This window comes from Equus asinus, chromosome 15, assembly GCF_041296235.1.
Source record: "Equus asinus isolate D_3611 breed Donkey chromosome 15, EquAss-T2T_v2, whole genome shotgun sequence".
NCBI lineage: Eukaryota > Metazoa > Chordata > Mammalia > Perissodactyla > Equidae > Equus > Equus asinus.
The window spans coordinates 36,592,332-36,609,182 of record NC_091804.1 but is presented as its reverse complement, the minus strand read 5'-3'; the positions used below and the strand labels follow the sequence as shown (position 1 = coordinate 36,609,182).

The following is a 16,851-nucleotide window of genomic DNA, read 5'->3' as shown; positions in this document are numbered from 1 at the left end:
GCTGAACCTGACTTTGCACCCAGGCAGTCTGGCTCCACAGCCCACTCTCTGATCCATGAAAGTGAGAATTCTTTTGGCTATAAGAAAAAGAATGCCTGTCTACAAGTAGCTTAAAGCATAGGGATTTATTTTCCTCAAATATCAAGAAGTCCGAGAAAGGCAGTTCCAGGGTCAATTCAGAGGCACAAAGATATCAGGACTGTTGATTGGCATCTCTGTGGTTTCCTTGGTCTTTCCCTCGTGGTTGCAAAATGGCTGCCACATCCTGTCTGCTTTAAAAAGTCTTTCTTTTTATGTACATAAACGTATTTTAGAAGGAAGCTTTAAATTGGTACGTGTGTGGGCAGAGATTGCTGGCTTATCCCTGGTATTGATTCTTCGTTTGTTCTTTTAGTAATAGAACCCCTTCGTGGGCACATGGCTGTGCAGAGAAAAGGTTGAATTTCCCAGCTTCCCTTGCAATTAGATGTGGTCAGGTGCCTCTGTTTAGCTAATGGGATATGAGTGGGAATGTTGTGTGCAACTTCCTGGTCCTGCCGTCCTGCTCTCTATGCCTGCTGGCTGGAATGTGAATATGATGGTGGGGGCAAGAGATGCTACCTGGGACCCAAAGATGGAAGCTGCATGTTGAGAGACGGATGGCAGATCTGCCTCCGTAGCTTTGGACCATTTACCCCAACTAATACAGCAAACATTATCCATGAAACCCTGGGTTTTGTGTGCTAGTTGTGTTTTTTGAATATGCATTAAAATAAATATATATCTGTCAAAAATCTAAATATTGATCCATGCGCCATCTAAGTTAATCTCATTTAGTGGGGTATGGGTACTTCCCATCACGCAATAAGGGGGCTTGCTTATTTATTTCCACGACAGCCCTGAGAGCTAGAAATGATTCTAAGTATTTTATAGATGAGGTTCAGAGAGGTGAGGTGATAGTCCAGAATCAATCGCGTTGGTGGTAAAGTAACAGAGCCAGGATCTATGCAGGGTCAAAGTCTTCCACACGGAAGGGAAGAGATGCTCTAGAGCAGGGCTCAGCAAACGGTTTCTAAAAATGACCAGACAGTAAGTGTTTTCAGCTTTGCTGGCCACTCTGTCACAACCAATCAACTCAGCCCTTGCAGAGAGAAAGCCTCCCTAGACAATATGTAAAGAGTGGGTGTGGCTGTGTTCCAGTGAAATTTTATTTATGGGTGCTGAACTTAAAATTTTATATAGTGTTTACATCACAAAATCTTATTCTTCTACTGATTTTTTCCAGCCATTTAAAAATATTGAAACCATTCTTGGCTGGCAGGCAGTGGGCTGGGTTCAGCCCAGAGGCCAGGGGCCGTAGTTCGCAGATCCCGTAGGCTCCCTCGGTTTTCGGATCGTTTCCCTTGAATCTTGGGACTCCAACAGAACCGCCTCATATTTGCCCTGGGGTGGCAGCAAGTAGTGAGACTCTGCTCCCGCCCCCGTTTCAACCCCCGCTGCCCCCACTTTTTCTGTTTTGTACACTGAGCTTCCAAGTAACAAGCACAGCTGTTTATTGAACACTTACTTTAGGCAAGAACTCTTCCTAGGGCCTTACTTCTGAGTGAGGTGGAGCCAACACTGACCTCATTTAGAGGAATGGAAATTGAGGAAGAAATTTTAAAAGAGGATAAAGTAGCCCCGAGGTCACATAGTTTCAAAACAGTGGCGCTGGTGTTGAATCCAGGCTGGCTGGCTTCAGGGCCTGTCCTCTTAACCTCTGTTATTTTGCCTCCCACACAAGATTTTTTTTTTAAAGAGTCTAGTGGCCAAAAAGAAAATGTTTGGAAGCTAGTTCCCTCATTATAAAGATGAAAAATCTGAGACCCAGGAGGGGAAAGGGGCTTGTCCAGGGTCGCACACAGTGTTGGTTGCAAGGTGAAACGCAGAATCTTTTCTCTTCTGCTGCAGGATGCCGGGGGATAGGAGGGTCTGGGAGGCTGGGGCAGACACTGCTTTCACAGGCAGTGGGATCAGAGAGCAAGGATTGGTTAATGATCAGCCCCAGGTCCTGAAACTAGGCTAATTCCAGTGCAGAGAGAGATGTCCCCTTTCAGCCGGGTTCTGTGCTCTGTCCTGCTGGCAGGCGGTGAGGACGGGGTGCAGGGAGTGGAGACTCTTTAGTGAGCCAGGACAGGGGCCAGGAGGTTCCCAGGGCCTTTAAGTCCATGAGGGACACCCATAGCAACAACAACAATGATAGTATGAGTGTCATTTTCTACAGACCCACCATATGCCAGATACTGTGCTACATTTTTCTTACTCATTAGCTCAGTTAATCTTCATACAGTTCGATGAGGTCGATGATCCCCATTTTACAGATGAGGAGACTGAGGCTCAGAGAGGCAAAATGATTTGCCCAAAGTAACATGGTGAGTTCGTTGCTGAGCTCTGTCTGAATCCGGAGTCTGTGCTTATAAGCACCATGCCGGAGCAAGACAGAGCCTGGGGCAGGGTGGGGCCCACTGGACAAGACCCTGGGGTCCTCAGCCTTGGAGGGCAGCCCTGCAGCTTCTCTTCTGTTCCTTTATACAGCTCTGCTTCTTGCACTGCCTTGGGGACCGAGAGGCCACGTGAGTGGTGGCCTCCCCAGTGTCCTTCTACATGTGTGTTCTCATAGATCCTCCACTGCAGGCCCGCAGGGGTGGCCCTGTTATCATGCCCATTTTCAGAGGGGCAAATGGACGCTCAGAGTGGTGAAGTGTTTGCCCAGTGTCCCTGAACCAGTAAAGGGCCCTTCTGGCTTTTGAATCTAAACTCTCCCACTCTTTCCTCTTTGCCCTCTTTTTCGCTGCCCAAACAAAGCTGGGTCATCAACCCTGTCTTTCCTTTAGGAATGCCCAAGATGCCATTCTTCAAAAAGCAACCTTTCAGGCTGGGTGAAGGCTTGCCCTCCTCCTTCACTCTTCACTCATGAGGCCAGGAGAGGGGCCTCCTTTCGAGGCTCTTTTCCCACCTATAAAATGAGGCCCAAACCTCCCATTTGCTGTACATCGTTGTGAAGCTCACATGAGAAAGGAGAGCCTGGCACATAGGAAGTGGCTGATAAGTGGCAATTGTATAAAAACCATGATGAGGTTTCCAGGAACGGGGAGGAGCGGGTAATAACAGCCTACCCAGCCTACCCTTCTGTGGGTCGCCGTTTCCAAGACTCCCAGCCGGGAGAGGGCTGTGTTTCCTATGCCTCCTCCGTGGACTCCCGGTTCCACGGGGGCTTGCGTCAGCCTTTGCCGTTGCCGTGGGCAGTCTACACTGGCGTAGTCTTGTTCGCCTAGAATGCTGCTGGCACGTAGTGGATGTTCAATAAATGCGTGGAATTAATAAACGAATGAATGGACCAGTTACTTCACTATTCTAAGCCTCAGTTTCCTCATACGTAAAATGGGGGTATTAATACTTACCATCTAGGTGGTTGTGAGTGCTAAGTGAATTAATGGATGTAAAACTGTCTGACTTGGGGGCCTTTGACTTTCCCTGGGGTGTTCTTTACCTAATTTGATACAAGAACTCTTTTGTGGGGGCCTTCTGTGTGCGAAACGTCAGGAACCTTTCAGCAACCCAGGGAGGTGAGGCTGGTTAGCGGTTCCAGGTCTGACCTCCTGAGAGCCAGGTGGGTGCCTTTGGGGATGGAGTGAGATTCAGGGGTGGAGGACCAACAGTCCCGGGAACAAGGCTGCCGCTGCCGCTGGCCCACTGGGTCATCTTGATCCCGACCATAAGCCACCTCTGGGCCTCAGTTTCCCCAGGTGTAAAGAGGAAGGTTCTCCCAAGCTGTCCTGGGGCTGCTGTAAGATGACAAATGCCACAGGCCTCGGTTCCCTGCCTGACACAAGCTCAGGGACTGGTGTGATTTGAATAAGCCCTTATGTAAGCCAAGCTCCCAACCGGCCAGCGATCTCCGGACCCAGAAAGGGCAGAAGCTTTGGAGACTTTGCCACACTGGCCTGTTTCTCTGTGGTCACTTGGGTCCCTGTGGTCACGGGAAGCTCAGGGACGGGCCCTGGGTAAATGGTTAAGGACACTCGGCACCTTGGTTTTCCTATTTATTTCAGCTTCTCTTCATTGGTTTTATTACCATCATCATCATTAGAAAAATGATGCTTGGTATAAAATGTTTTCACATGACTAATCCGATGAAGAAAAAGTGAAACTTCCTGCTTCCTAATCTTACATGTTACAGGTAATTACTGTTCACAGCTGTGTGCGTACGACTGTCCTCCCCTGCCTTGTGTACAGCACACAGTCTGGTATCTTATATGCAGATGCTGGCAGCAACGGGGGCCCATGGATGAGTGACAGGGCCAGGTGGGGGCTGTAGCAGACTACTGAGCACACGCCCTCTCTGAGGGCATAGGCAGCCACTGGAGGCTTCGATTTCCCCATCTGTAATTTGTCCTCAACCCTGGCAGCCCAAGAGAATCACCTGCAGAGCTTTTCAAAGCTACTGAGGCCTTGGCCCCACCCCCGAGCCCCTAAACTGGAACCCCTAGGGTGGGGCTGGGCTCTTCCGGGAAATTCTACTGTTTGTCAGGGGCTGCAGAGAGAGGCCTTGGGTCATGCCTGAGGTGCTGGCAAGCTCTGCGGGCATCTGATGCTGTGTGACAGCTGTGGTCCTGACCCAGGTGGGAAGGGTAGCGAGTGAGCTACAGATGGATGAGGACCGGGAGGTCCCTGGGTTGGAATTCTTCCTGTCCGGCCATCCCCTGGGGAGCAACTTTGCCTCCCAGCCTCAGTGTCCTATTAACAGTGCTTCGCTTCCTGCCTCAGTGCCCTGGCCTCCAGCCCCGGGCATTGCATATGGACATGTGTTCCTGTCACAGGAGCCCTGAGGCCCTGGTCCCCGTGGCCCAGGGTGAGCTGATCTGCATATACCCTCAGGCCCTGGTTGGTGCATGGTCAGCAGGGCCACCCTCAGGCACAGTAAAAATGACACAGTTGGCCACCATGGCTTCCTGCTCCCTCATGGTACCAACAGGGAAGAAGCAGCCCAGAGTGGAGAGGGGAAGGGGCTTCCCCAAGCCCCTGCATGAGGTAAGGAAAGAGCCGAGGCTGGAGTCAAGACCTTTCCTCCCAGTGCACGAGGCCAAAGGTCCCAGGAACACATCTGGAGTTCAACAGGTTGAGTTTATGATTGTTGCCGCAGTGTGGGAGAGCACACAGCGTGGGCAGCCTTGACCGCCTCAGGAAGAGGGTGTCAGAAAGGACCTTCATAGGATTGGGGCTTTGGTTGGGGCGTTTTGGGGGGACGGTCTAAAGAAGCAGGATTTGCTCTAGATTGGGTGTGGTCGGAAATCAGGAGCAACTCTATCCTTGGTGGAGAAGCAGCAGCTGTTGGTTTAGCGAGAGGGCGTTCTTGGTATTTGGTGGGTGCTGAGCTTTGAGCTGGGACAAGCCTGTGCAGTGGCCTTGCTTTGACCGTCTGTCACCTCAGAGTGACTTTGTCTGAGGTCAGCGTTGTGAAGGTTGTTTAGGTCCAACAGGAGGACAACATGGTGTATCTGGGTCAGACCAATTTCAGAGGTCAGGGCCTTCTTTTTTAATCTTTCTTAAGAGTAACCCTCATTTACTAAATTCTCACTAGGAATTCCTGTTAAATTCTTTAAATCAGGGGCTGACAAACTTCAGCCTACTGCATCTAGCCTGCCACCTATGCTTTGTGCAGCCTGTGAGTTAAGAATGGTTTTTATATTTTGAAATGGTTGAAATAAATCAAAAGAAGAATATTTTGGGACATGTGAAAATTATGTGAAATTGACATTTCCCTGTCCAGAAATAAAGGTTTAGCCACACTTATTCCTTTCGGTCTTGCCCAGGGCTGCTCTCGTGCTGTCATGGCAGAGCTGACTGGTTCACGACAGAGACCGTGTGGCCTCTGAAGGCTGAAATACCTGCTGTCTGGCCTTTTACGGAAGAAGTTGGCCCGTCCCTGCTTTAAACGGTGTCTGAGTCTTTTCCAGGCTGCTATGACAAAAACACTAGAGACCGGGTGTTTGTTTCTCCCACTTCTGGAGGCTGGGAAGTCCAAGATCAAGATGCTGGCAGATTTGGTGGCCGGAGAGGGCCAGTTTCCTGGTTCGTAGGTGGCCATTTTCTCGCTGTGTCCTCATGCGGTGGAAGGGGCAAGGGAGCTCTCTGGGGTGTCTTTTCTGAGGGCACGGATCCCGTCTTGAGGGCTCTGCCCTCGTGACCCCATCGCCTCCCAGAGACCCACCTCCTTATACCATCACACTGGGGCTTAGGTTTCCACGTGTAAGTTTTGGGGATGAAAATATTCAGTCTGGTGCAAGTGGATCAACTCTTTAATGCTCTTGACAACCCTGGGAGACTTATTATTTCTATTTTGTGAATTAAGTAACTGAGGTACGGGGAGATAAAGGGGCTTATCTAAACCGGGGTTTCTCAACTTCAGCACTAGTGACATTTCGAGTAGGATAATTCTTTGTTGTGGGAGCGTTGTAGGAGGTTTAGCGGCATCCTCGACCTCTGCCCACTAGATGCCAGTAGCACCCCCCCATCCCCAGTTGTGACAACCAAAAACGTCTCCAGATATTGTGCAATGTCCCTCGGAGGCAGAATCAGCCCTAGTTGGGAACCACGGATCTAAGGTCATATAGTAAGTGATGGAGCCATGATTCGAACCCAGAACCCATGTGTTCAGCTACCAGGCACGCGCCCAATGCCCAGGGCCGGCTTCTTGTGCCCTTGGTGATGGTTTCAGCTGCAGGAACTGTTAATCTCTTCCATTTTTCTTGTCTCCAGAACATTATTGGAGGCTCCTGGGGAGACTGACCCATCAAGCAAAGGATACTTTTAAAAGGAAGTCAGATCCTGTCCTGACTCTCCTCTGCTCAAACACACCCCTGGCCCTGCTCCCATCTGACTCAGAAGAGAAGCCAAAGTCCTTACCGTGAGCCCCAAGACCCCCGCATGACCCATCCCACTTCCTGCCCTTCTCTCACCTCACCTCCCGCTACTCTCCCCTCCCTCAACCCCTCCAGCCCCACTGGTCTCCCTCCTGCTTCCCGACACACCAGACGCACTCTCACCTCAGGGCCTTTGCGCTTGCTGCTCCTGTTGCCCTTAACCCTCTTCCTACAGCTCTTCCTATGATCCTTGAGGTCTCAGATCAAATGCCATCAGCTCATTTGTCTTCTCGGTTGACCTGATCGCAGTAGGCCACTTGCTCCCATCCCCACTCTGCAATCACTTTCCATCACATTGCCTAGTTTTATCTCCTCCATCACTTTCACCACTGCCTGAAATTTCCTTTATTCAATTATTGTCTGTCTCCCCTTACAGAATATAACTTTCATGGCAGCAGGGACCTGTTTATATTATTCATGGTGTACCCCAAACTCATAGTCAATAGCACATAGAAGATGCCCAATAAATACTTTTTCAATGAATGAATGGGAGATTGGGGTCACCCATCCCCTTGCTGATCCATTCCTACTCTTAGCTAGTCTTTCCCAAACATCCCTTTGACAATGGCAGCTTAGGTAAGCCTAGGCTTGAGTTATGGGTTGTCCAGCAACCTTGCAGCCAGCTCCCTGCCCACAGGCCTGGGGTCATCTCCAAATGTGGATGGGTGGGACAGAAGGATGGAATTTTGACTGCCTGTTTTTTCTTTTAATTCAACGACTAGTCTAGGAGGGGAACCTGAAGAATGTCTCCTGATTGAGGAGGAACACGCCTGTCCCATTTGTTACCTTACACTAAAGCCGTCATGCTCTCTCCTCCCAGCTGCTGTGCGGAGAAACGGCCTGCACACGGTGCCCACGGAGATGCAGTTTCTTGCCAGCACAGAAGAGTGAGTTCCTGGTGACATGCATAGAGGAGCCAGTGCTTGATCCAAGGAGATGATGGACCAGAATTCAATGCTGCAAGCAGTCCCCTCCCCTCCCCAGCTTTTTCTCCAAATGGCCTAATGTTCGAGTTTCCACCATCTGTCCTTTCGGCTTAGGCAGACCTCCACAGCCGCCTTAAAACATGCAAATGTGGACGGGGCAGGGGAGCTCGTGAAATCCCTGGAGTTGTGGTGAGGAGGAGGCTCTGCGGGAGAGGGCAGAAGGGCACAAACCACACTGCGGTCAAGGAGGAGAGGCAAGCGGACAGGGTCAAGAGGCTCTAAGGAAAAGCGTCCTATGAGCCCCTCACGATCCTTTGCACTTGTGTGACTTAGGAAGCGTCTTCACCTCGGCGGCACATTCGGTCTATGGCGTCCTTTGTATACGGCAGCGTGGTTAAGATTCTGAGGTTTGGAGCCACACAGACCTGGCTTTGAACCCTGGCTCTGCCACTTACTGGCTGTATGATTCCGACAAGTCACATAACCTCTCTGAGCCTCGGTTTAGTTTCAGCTACCAACTGGACATGATATTGGAACCCACCTTATAGGGTTGTTTTGGGTTAAATGAGATAATGTCGATTAAGTAAGATAATGTCGATCAGGTTGCTAGGCCTTGCAGGCACAGATGGTAGCGCTTGTTGTTAATGTCATTGTTGTCTTGATTCAGTGGCGATGAAACAGCAGGAAGTAAAGTGACTTGCTCAAGGCATGCTGGGCATTGATCAGGTCTGTTTCATTCATTCAATAAATATTTATAGAGAGCTTGTGACGAGCCAGGCACCGCTAGGAATACAGCAATGAACAGACAAAAGCCCAGCCCTGTAAAGCTTACATCCCAGGGATAAGAAGCAGATATGTGAGTAAAATCCATAGTATTCAGATGGTTGGTGAGTGCTGTGTGGGAGAACAAAGCAGGAAAGAGGGCTAGGCAGGAGGGCTGGGGGTGGGGAAGGGCAGTTTTAAGATAGGTGGTTAGCGAAGACCTCTCTAAGAAGGTCATGCTTGAGCAAACACCTGGAGGAGGTGGGGGGTCGTGGGGGATCTGTGGGAAGAGCGTTCTCAGCAGAGGGACTAGCAGGTGCAAAGGTCCTGAGAGTCCAAAGCAGACAGGAAGCCAGTGTGGCTGGAGGTGGGTGAGTGGATGGCAGGAGGCGGTGTCAGGGAGATTGCCTGGGTGGCGAGAGTGTGGTGGTGGAGGGCCACAGGCTGTGGGACCTCACAGGCCGTTGATGTAACCTTGGCTTTGAATGAGATGGGGGCTGATGGGGGGTTAGCAGAGGAGGGGTGTGATCTTATGTTTGAGTCTTACCCCATGGCCTGTGCTCCTTCCTGGCACCATATCTGGGGCTTAGAGTCCAGCTTTGAGATATGGATTCTGTGATTGGCCTAGCACTTACTCCCATGCAACCTGGGAATCTGTTTTGACCATCTGCCCCTGCAAAGCTTGTGTTGAATCCATTGGAAAAGACCTGATCCGATCCCCACCCTCTGGGACTCTGTGTCCATTGACTGCAAGCCCCATCCCCTCTCTGGGCCTCAGTTTCCCCATCTAAACAAAGAAGGGGCTGCACTACATGAGCCCTAGGGCCTTCTCTGCTCCTCATTCTCACTGTGAGGCTCAGTCTGGTTGGGTCCCCAGGTCTGAGGGAGACCGCAGTTCCTGACCAGGCCTCTCAGCCTGGAAGTCAGGCCGTGACATCGGTCTCCAGCTACTCCCAGTCCTTGTCTTCCTTTCAGACCTCAGATCATGTCTTCGTTGCCATCTGGAGAAGGGGCCTCTCATGTAGTAATTAAAGCCAGAAGGTATTTAAAGTATGTTTCATTTTTTTAACAAATTGATTTGTTGCACAGGAGCAATTCTTAATTTCATTTACTTGTATAAACATTTCATAATCGCGCAAGTCAAAAAAAATACTCTTCAACAAAAAGAAAAATGTACTCCACATCTCACTCCCAGAGATCGATTAAAACCGTTAAGTGAATCTCATTCTAGATTATTTCTTCATATTCTCTATATACATAAATGCATATGTTAAATTAAAAAAATTGATAATGTTATATATGTTTTTTGTAACCTGCTCCTACACTTAGTGGAGTGTAGTAAACATCATTTCACGTCAATAAATTTGTGTCAACATCATTATCTTTTGAGTATATAATTAACAGTTCTTAATTTAATTCTTTCTCAAACTCTGTACAAGGAAAACAAGCCAGAAAATATACGTAAAGAGTAAAAGAGAAAAAAAATCGAATTCTACTCCCGAGAAAGGCACCAAAAAACTCTGCTTGTACCATTCTAGACTTTTCTTAATATTCATATATTCATGAAATATGTGAATATTTTTAGAATGAAAAAAATGAAGTAATGCTGTTACTTACCTTTTCCCTTTATATGATGGACGTCTTTCATTTTAATAAACACCCATCTAAATCGTCATTTTTAATAGCTGCTTTGGTGTTTCTTCCAGAAAGAGGGTCATCTGTGTTTAGCTAATGCCTTTTTGATGGAGATGTGGGTTGTTTTCCATTTAAATTATATTTAATTCTGTGGTGAAGTCGCTTGGGCCTGCCCCTGAGGCACTGCCCAGTTATTTGTTCATAAGATCTTGGAGTAAAGTACTTCAGCTGCAGGGTTGCACAGTTTTAGAGGTTTTTGATACCTCTGCCAAATTCCCTTCTAGAAAGACCTCTTAGCTTTCCCGCCCCAGCAGTGAGTATCCCCCTGAGACCAGAGATGCTGAGTGTGTTCTGAATGGCGTCTCTTCGGGTTTGTTTAAAAGCAAGGACTGCCCCGAGGAGGCCGAGGCCCCGCTGGATCTTCTGGCTGACTCCAAGAAGGAGGAGGACTATCGCAGAAACATCTGGAAGGGCTTCCTCATCTCCATCCCCTACTCGGCCAGCATCGGGGGCACCGCCACCCTCACGGGCACCGCCCCTAACCTCATCCTGCTTGGCCAGCTCAAGAGGTAAAAACAAGTGCCCCCCACAACCCCCCCAGCACTGGAGTCTCTGCTCCCCTCCTCTCCTCCTCTCTCATCCAATGTTCAGGGAATGAGCATGGAATGCCTTCTGTCAGCCAGGCTCTGGGGACCCAGCAAAATCCCTGCCTTGGGGGACTTCCATTGTAGTGGGAAGACAAGCAGTAAAGGAAAAGCAAATGAATATATAATGTCGGTGTGATAAGTTATGAGATAAAATCAGAATAAGGGAGTAGAGGGGACAGGAGTGGGTGCTGTGTTACATAGGTGGGTCAGGAATGTGCGACCTCTCTAACAAGGTGACATTTGAGCAGAGACCTGGCAGTGAAGGAGTGAGCCATGTGGACCCAGGAGGAAGAGCATTCCAGACAGAGGGAATAGCCTGGACAAGGGTGGGAACAGTCCCAGGGGTGTTCAGGGAACAGCACAAAGACCAGAGAGGCTGGAGTGCGGAAGGCGAAGGCAAGCGTGAGAAGAGGTAGGGTAACAAGAGGCTGGACTAAGGCCGCCGTCATAAGGGCCCCAGCTTGTCCTTCAAGAGAGATGGGGAGTCGGTGAGAAGCCGGGAGCAGAGGAGTGACATCTGCTTTAAAAACTAACCCCACCCGGAGGCATTGATCTGTGGCTGTAAGGCCCCGTGAGAAGCTTTGCACCATGCACGCTGGCCGGCAGTGGAGTAGACTCTGCCAGGAGGTAAAGTCTCCCCATCCCCAAACCTGTTCCAACAGGAGATGTCAGGACGCAAGGATAAACGAGGATTCTCAGACAGCACGACTTGTCAATTGCATTATGCCAAACCACTTAGTTCGAAGATTTAAAAAATATCCCAGTATTTCAAGATTCAGTTTCTAAGATGTTCAGATTCCAGAACCCTGAGAGGCGAGGTTTGTAAGATTCCGTTGCAGTGGAGATGTGTCCTGTGTTCATTTAGTCCCCACGAATGCAGGTGTCAGCGTTTGGCAAACGAACAACACGAGAAGCATCTGATGCTCAGTGTGGCCCCAAGGGCTGGCCAACTTCTTTCCCTGCTGTTCCACCGAAGAATCAGGGCCTATTAGGAGGAAGGAGGGGACGCCGGTGCTGGTTTTCCTGAGCCAGGCTTTGGCACACACACATCAAGACTATACTTGTGGCTAATCAAAGTTATTTTCATGAGAAATTTTAAGTAAACCCATATTTTGCCTCGTGAGCCAATTTTAAAGCCTTAACCCTCCACTACCTTCTCAGGTTCTAAAATCCTTTGATTTTTAAGCTTTGATGATAGAAACCAGTGATTCTCAGCCATGGGTGCATATTAGAGTCATCAGGGAAGGGGAAAAACATATGCCTGGGTCTCACTTGCAGAAATTCCGATTCGGCAGGTATGCGATGGGGGCCAGGCATCAGTACTTTCCCAATTGGTTTAAGGCCACTGCAAACCTTTGGTGTCTTTTCATCTCCATTTTTTGAGCAAGGCCTGGCTGTGCTTCGTGTTTTCTGGTTAGCGACAGAAAACCAGAAGTCGAGATGGTCCTGCTTCAGATGTGGGGACGATCTGGGCTTGACCCTTTGGTCTCCTCAGTTAGAAGGAAGTGCAAGCACAGGGACAGTCTGTTGCGGGGATGAAGCGGGGTGTCTGGTATCAGGACTTCCTGGAGCACATCCCCAGGGCTGAACAGGAAAGAGGTGGGCTCCGGGGGGGCCTCAGGGGCAGGTCCTGATTGGGGGATGGGGGTAATGGGTGAGGCGTGGTTGCTGTCAGAGGGTTTTCAGGCTGCCTGCCCACCCAGACGTGAGCAGGACTTTGTTCCAACTTGAAAAGGAATTAGGGAAAAAATGCTGGAGCTGTAAGTAAAAATATCAACCATGAAAGATTTTGAGTCAATTGCATGCAAATTACATGCAAATCATATGCAACATTTGATTGCACAAGCTTGGACCTTCTGGTCTGGACGGAGGGGACTTAGAAGGAATGCCAGATAATATAGGGTTGTGATTCCCCAGCTGGGAGCCTGGGGACACCGGGAAATGGCTGCTGAGTGTTCTCCTTGGCCTTTGCTCCCAAATACATTTTATTAATTTGTTCTGATTAGACATGAAATAGACACATACTAGAACACTCAGAAAATAGAGAAAAAAATTAAAAATTTGAAATACGTTCAATCCCACTGTTAGTACTTAACATATTTCTTCTGGTTCTCCATGTAAACACACACACACGCACGCACGCACGCACGCACGCACCTAGCATGGCTGACCTTGCCTGGCTCTCACCTCCCTCTTTTCTCCAGCTTCTTCCCGCAGTGCGACGTGGTGAACTTCGGCTCCTGGTTCATTTTCGCCTTCCCTCTCATGCTGCTGTTCCTGTTGGTGGGCTGGCTCTGGATCTCCTTCCTCTATGGGGGAATGACCCTGAGGTACCGCTTGTGTTTCCCTTGAGCTTTGAGCCCAACCCAGCTGCACTGGAGTCCCGGCTTCCTTCCCCCGGAGGATGGCCTTCCTCAGACTTGGTCTCCTCCTGAGGAGGATTGTCGTTAGGATGTCGTGCCATCTTCTTATGTGGTGACTGTAGCAGACCTCACCTCCCGGGGATGGGAGGATAGGGTGGTGTGTGACCTGCCTGCCACGCCCGGGCCCTCGGTCAATGTCACCCATCATCCATAATCACTGATAGTATCGTTCTTTAAGAAGGTAAACACTCCTTCCAAAGGGGAGGGGAGAGCCGTGTCTCCCATTTTACCGGGCCCTGGTCAAGGAGATAATTTGGAGTGGCGTGAGGACAAGGTAGAAGACAACATTGAGTCATACAGTGAGAAAAATGCTCCTTCTCTCAGCTCTTGTAGAATCGATCTGCTTCGTTGGAGAGAAGGTCTCAGCAGGGTGCTGGAGAAGACGTGACACCTCTCTCACGTCTCCAGATCAGCCTTTTAAACAAAGAAAGAGCAAGCCTCATTTCCAGAGACTTAAGCCAGCGATGGAATCTAGCCAGAATACGTTGCTGTGCTTTCGTGTGTTTATTTTTGTGGTTACTTTCTGTTTATGAGAAGCGGTCCTTGTTTTCCATTTACGGGAGGAATGTAAAGTTTTCTATTTAAATACGTTTCTTTATTTAAAATGTGGAGCCTCTTTGGAGAAAATATTAAGTAAATCTGAGCCGGGTGGTGTGTGGCTATAGGAAGATTTGTGAAGTGGGTTGTGAGTGCCTGGAGTTTGGGAAATCCTAAATTAGGAGCTGCGGCTCAGGGTGGGGGTGGCAGGCATGTCATAAAGTCTCTCTCTGACCCGGTCCCCTCACCTCCCTGGGTTTGAATTTGCTCGTCTGTAAAATGGGTCCAGTAGAAGCTACTCTGGATCAAAGAGATGGGAAAATGCTTTGAAAACTGAAAGGCTCTGGTGGTGGTGGTCCTTGGCTCGAACGCCTTCCAGGACTCCTCGTAGCAGAAACTCAGGGTTCGAAGCTCGGCTTGGCCTAGAGCAGCAAGCCCAGACTTTGGACTCAGATGGACCGGAGTTCAAATCGTGGTTTGGACTCTCTGATCTTGAGCAACTCTGTAACCTCCCTGAGCTTTTAATTTCTTCTCTTGTAGATTGGGGATAAAAATGAGCCACTGCTAAAAACTAAATGCGGGCGAGTGTGTGAACTGACTAGTACTGAGCCTGAACCGGGGCCCCTTTTCCTGTCTGTGGGTTTGAGGAGGACTTTGCAGGACTTGGCCTCAGAGGAGGCTATGAGAGAGGACATGCAAGGGCGGGGAGCCCAGCGAGAGGGGGGTTTCTGCGTGGGTGACAGAAAAGGTTCAGGCCAATCCCATGGCACCATCTTCGCTCAGCAGATAGCCACTGAGCACCCACGATGCGTCTGATGCTGATAGGGGTGTTGAGGATGCAGCAGGTGGGCAAGGCAGAGTACGTGCCTGCCCTCAGGGAGCTTGCACTCTAGGTGGCAGAGACAGACAGTGAACAGTCAAGCACTCCAGGAATAGCAGTCGTGAAAGTGCTGTGATGCGAAGGAGAAGAACAGTGAGACATGAGGGTGTGCACTGGACGGCTCTCACCTACCCGGGAGGTCAGGAGAGCTTCCTTGGGGAAGTGACTTTTGAACTGAGATATGAAGAAGAAGTAGACGTAACTCAGTAAAAGGAAGGAAAGAGATGGAGATGAAGAAGAGCATTCCAGGCAGAGAGAATAGTGAGTGCAAAGGCCCTGAGGCCAGAGGTAGCAAGGGATGTTCTGGAACTAAATAAAGGTTAAAGTAGCCGAGTTCAGGGTGTATGGGAAGTTTGTGGGAGATGAGGCCAGGAAAGGAGGCAGGAGTTTTCATATGATTTTGCCCACCCCTCCACCAGGGGACATTGGCAACATCTTGGACATTTTGGTGGCCACAACTGAGGAAGTACTACTTGGCATGTAGCGGGTAGAGGCCAGGGATGCTGCTGAATTCTACAATACACAGGACAGCCCCCGACAACAAAGAATGATCCTCCCCAGTATGTCAAGAGTTCCAAGGTTGAGAACCTGGGCTAGCTCACTGAGGGCCGTGTAAGGGTGTGATCTTCACACACACAGCCGTTGTGGGGCTTTGAAATATATATTTATTTATTTTTAAATTTAATTTGGATAAGCTGCACATACATTGTTCAAAAATCAAAACAATACGAAGAAGTATGGCGTGAGAGTTCTTCTTCTCAATCAAGGCTTCATTTCCTCGTTCGCCCGCTATCTCCCCCTAAACAGGTATCCACACTTAGTGGCTTCGTGCATAAACTTCCAGAGTGTCCTTGAGCAAATACAAGCAGATACAATATGTTTCTGATGACTGGTCTCCGTGACAGATGCCATTTTTGTAGGATAAATTTCCATTGGTGGGATTTCTGGGTCGGAGAATAAACACATTTTTATTTTAATAGATACTGTCAAGTTGTTCTCCTCGGGAACGGCAGTAATTTGTTCTCCCACTTATTAGTATGAGAGTGCCTGCTTCCATGCAGCCAAGTGGATTTTTGCCAATGTGATAAGAGAAGAGTAATTTGCATGTATTTTATTGAGTAATTTTGAGCAACTTTTCATATTGAGGGGCAATATGAAAAGTTTTCTATATACATGGGGGCCATTGGTATTTTCTTGCCTGTGAATTGTTAAACTGTCTGCTTATATCCTTTGTATATTTTTCAAATGGATTGTTGGTCTTGGTCTTATTGATTTCTAGGACTCTTTATATATTGAAAGATTAGTGCTTATTCTGCAACATGAGGTGCAAATATTTTTCCTGATGTGTTTTTTAATTTGCATATGGTGCTTTCTTCCAGGAAGAATGTTTTAGAAATTTTTTTATGTAGATTAATTTATCAGTCTTTTCTCATATGACTTCTGAATTTTCAATTTCATTTAGAAAGATTTCCCCATTACAGGAGTTATAAAAGAATGATCCCATGTTTTCTTCTTGTATTTTTATATTTTTTACATTTAAATCTTTGATCAATTTGGAGATTATCCTCAGGGTGCAGTGTGAGGTTTGGATCCAACTTCATTTTTTGTTCCAGATGGCCACTCGGTTGTCCCAACTCTATTTATTGACACACAAAAGTTTTAAATTTTGATGAAGTCCAATTTCTCTATTTTTGGTTGCTTGAGCTTTTGGTGTTATATCTAAGAAATAATTGGCTAATCCAAGGCCCTGAAAATTTACCCCTATGTTTTCTTCTAAGATTTTTATAAGTCCAGCTTTGATTTAGGTCTTTGATCCATTTTGAGTTAAATTTTGTATATGGTGTGAGGTAGGGGTCCACATTCATTCTTTTCCATGTGACTAGCATTGTTTGTTGAAAGACTATTCTTTCCCCATTGAATGATCTTGGTACCCTTGTCAAAAATCAATTGACCATAAAAGTATAGGTTTGTTTTGGACTCTCAATCCTATTTCGTTGAACAACACCATTGACTGAATAGCTCATCTTTTCTGCACCAATATGAGAAACCGACTTTATTGTAGCTGAGATCTCCATGTATGCTTGGGTTGTTTCTGGACTT

General features: G+C 48.3%; 1 protein-coding gene across 9 annotated transcripts in view; it reads left to right on the top strand.

Moving 5' to 3' along the window:
* SLC13A3 (solute carrier family 13 member 3) overlaps positions 1 to 16,851 on the top strand; it is a 77,061-nt gene that overhangs the window by 35,787 nt on the left and 24,423 nt on the right. For 5 of the 9 annotated variants that reach the window (XM_070486014.1, XM_070486017.1, XM_044748293.2 and 2 more), the window contains 4 exons: positions 7,762 to 7,828; positions 9,605 to 9,670; positions 10,648 to 10,833; positions 13,116 to 13,241. In XM_070486014.1, coding sequence (XP_070342115.1) covers positions 7,762 to 7,828; positions 9,605 to 9,670; positions 10,648 to 10,833; positions 13,116 to 13,241 — 445 coding nt within the window. The remainder of the gene's footprint in view (positions 1 to 7,761; positions 7,829 to 9,604; positions 9,671 to 10,647; positions 10,834 to 13,115; positions 13,242 to 16,851) is intronic. The other 4 variants (XM_070486015.1, XM_044748294.2, XM_070486018.1 and 1 more) reach the window with 1 other exon arrangement.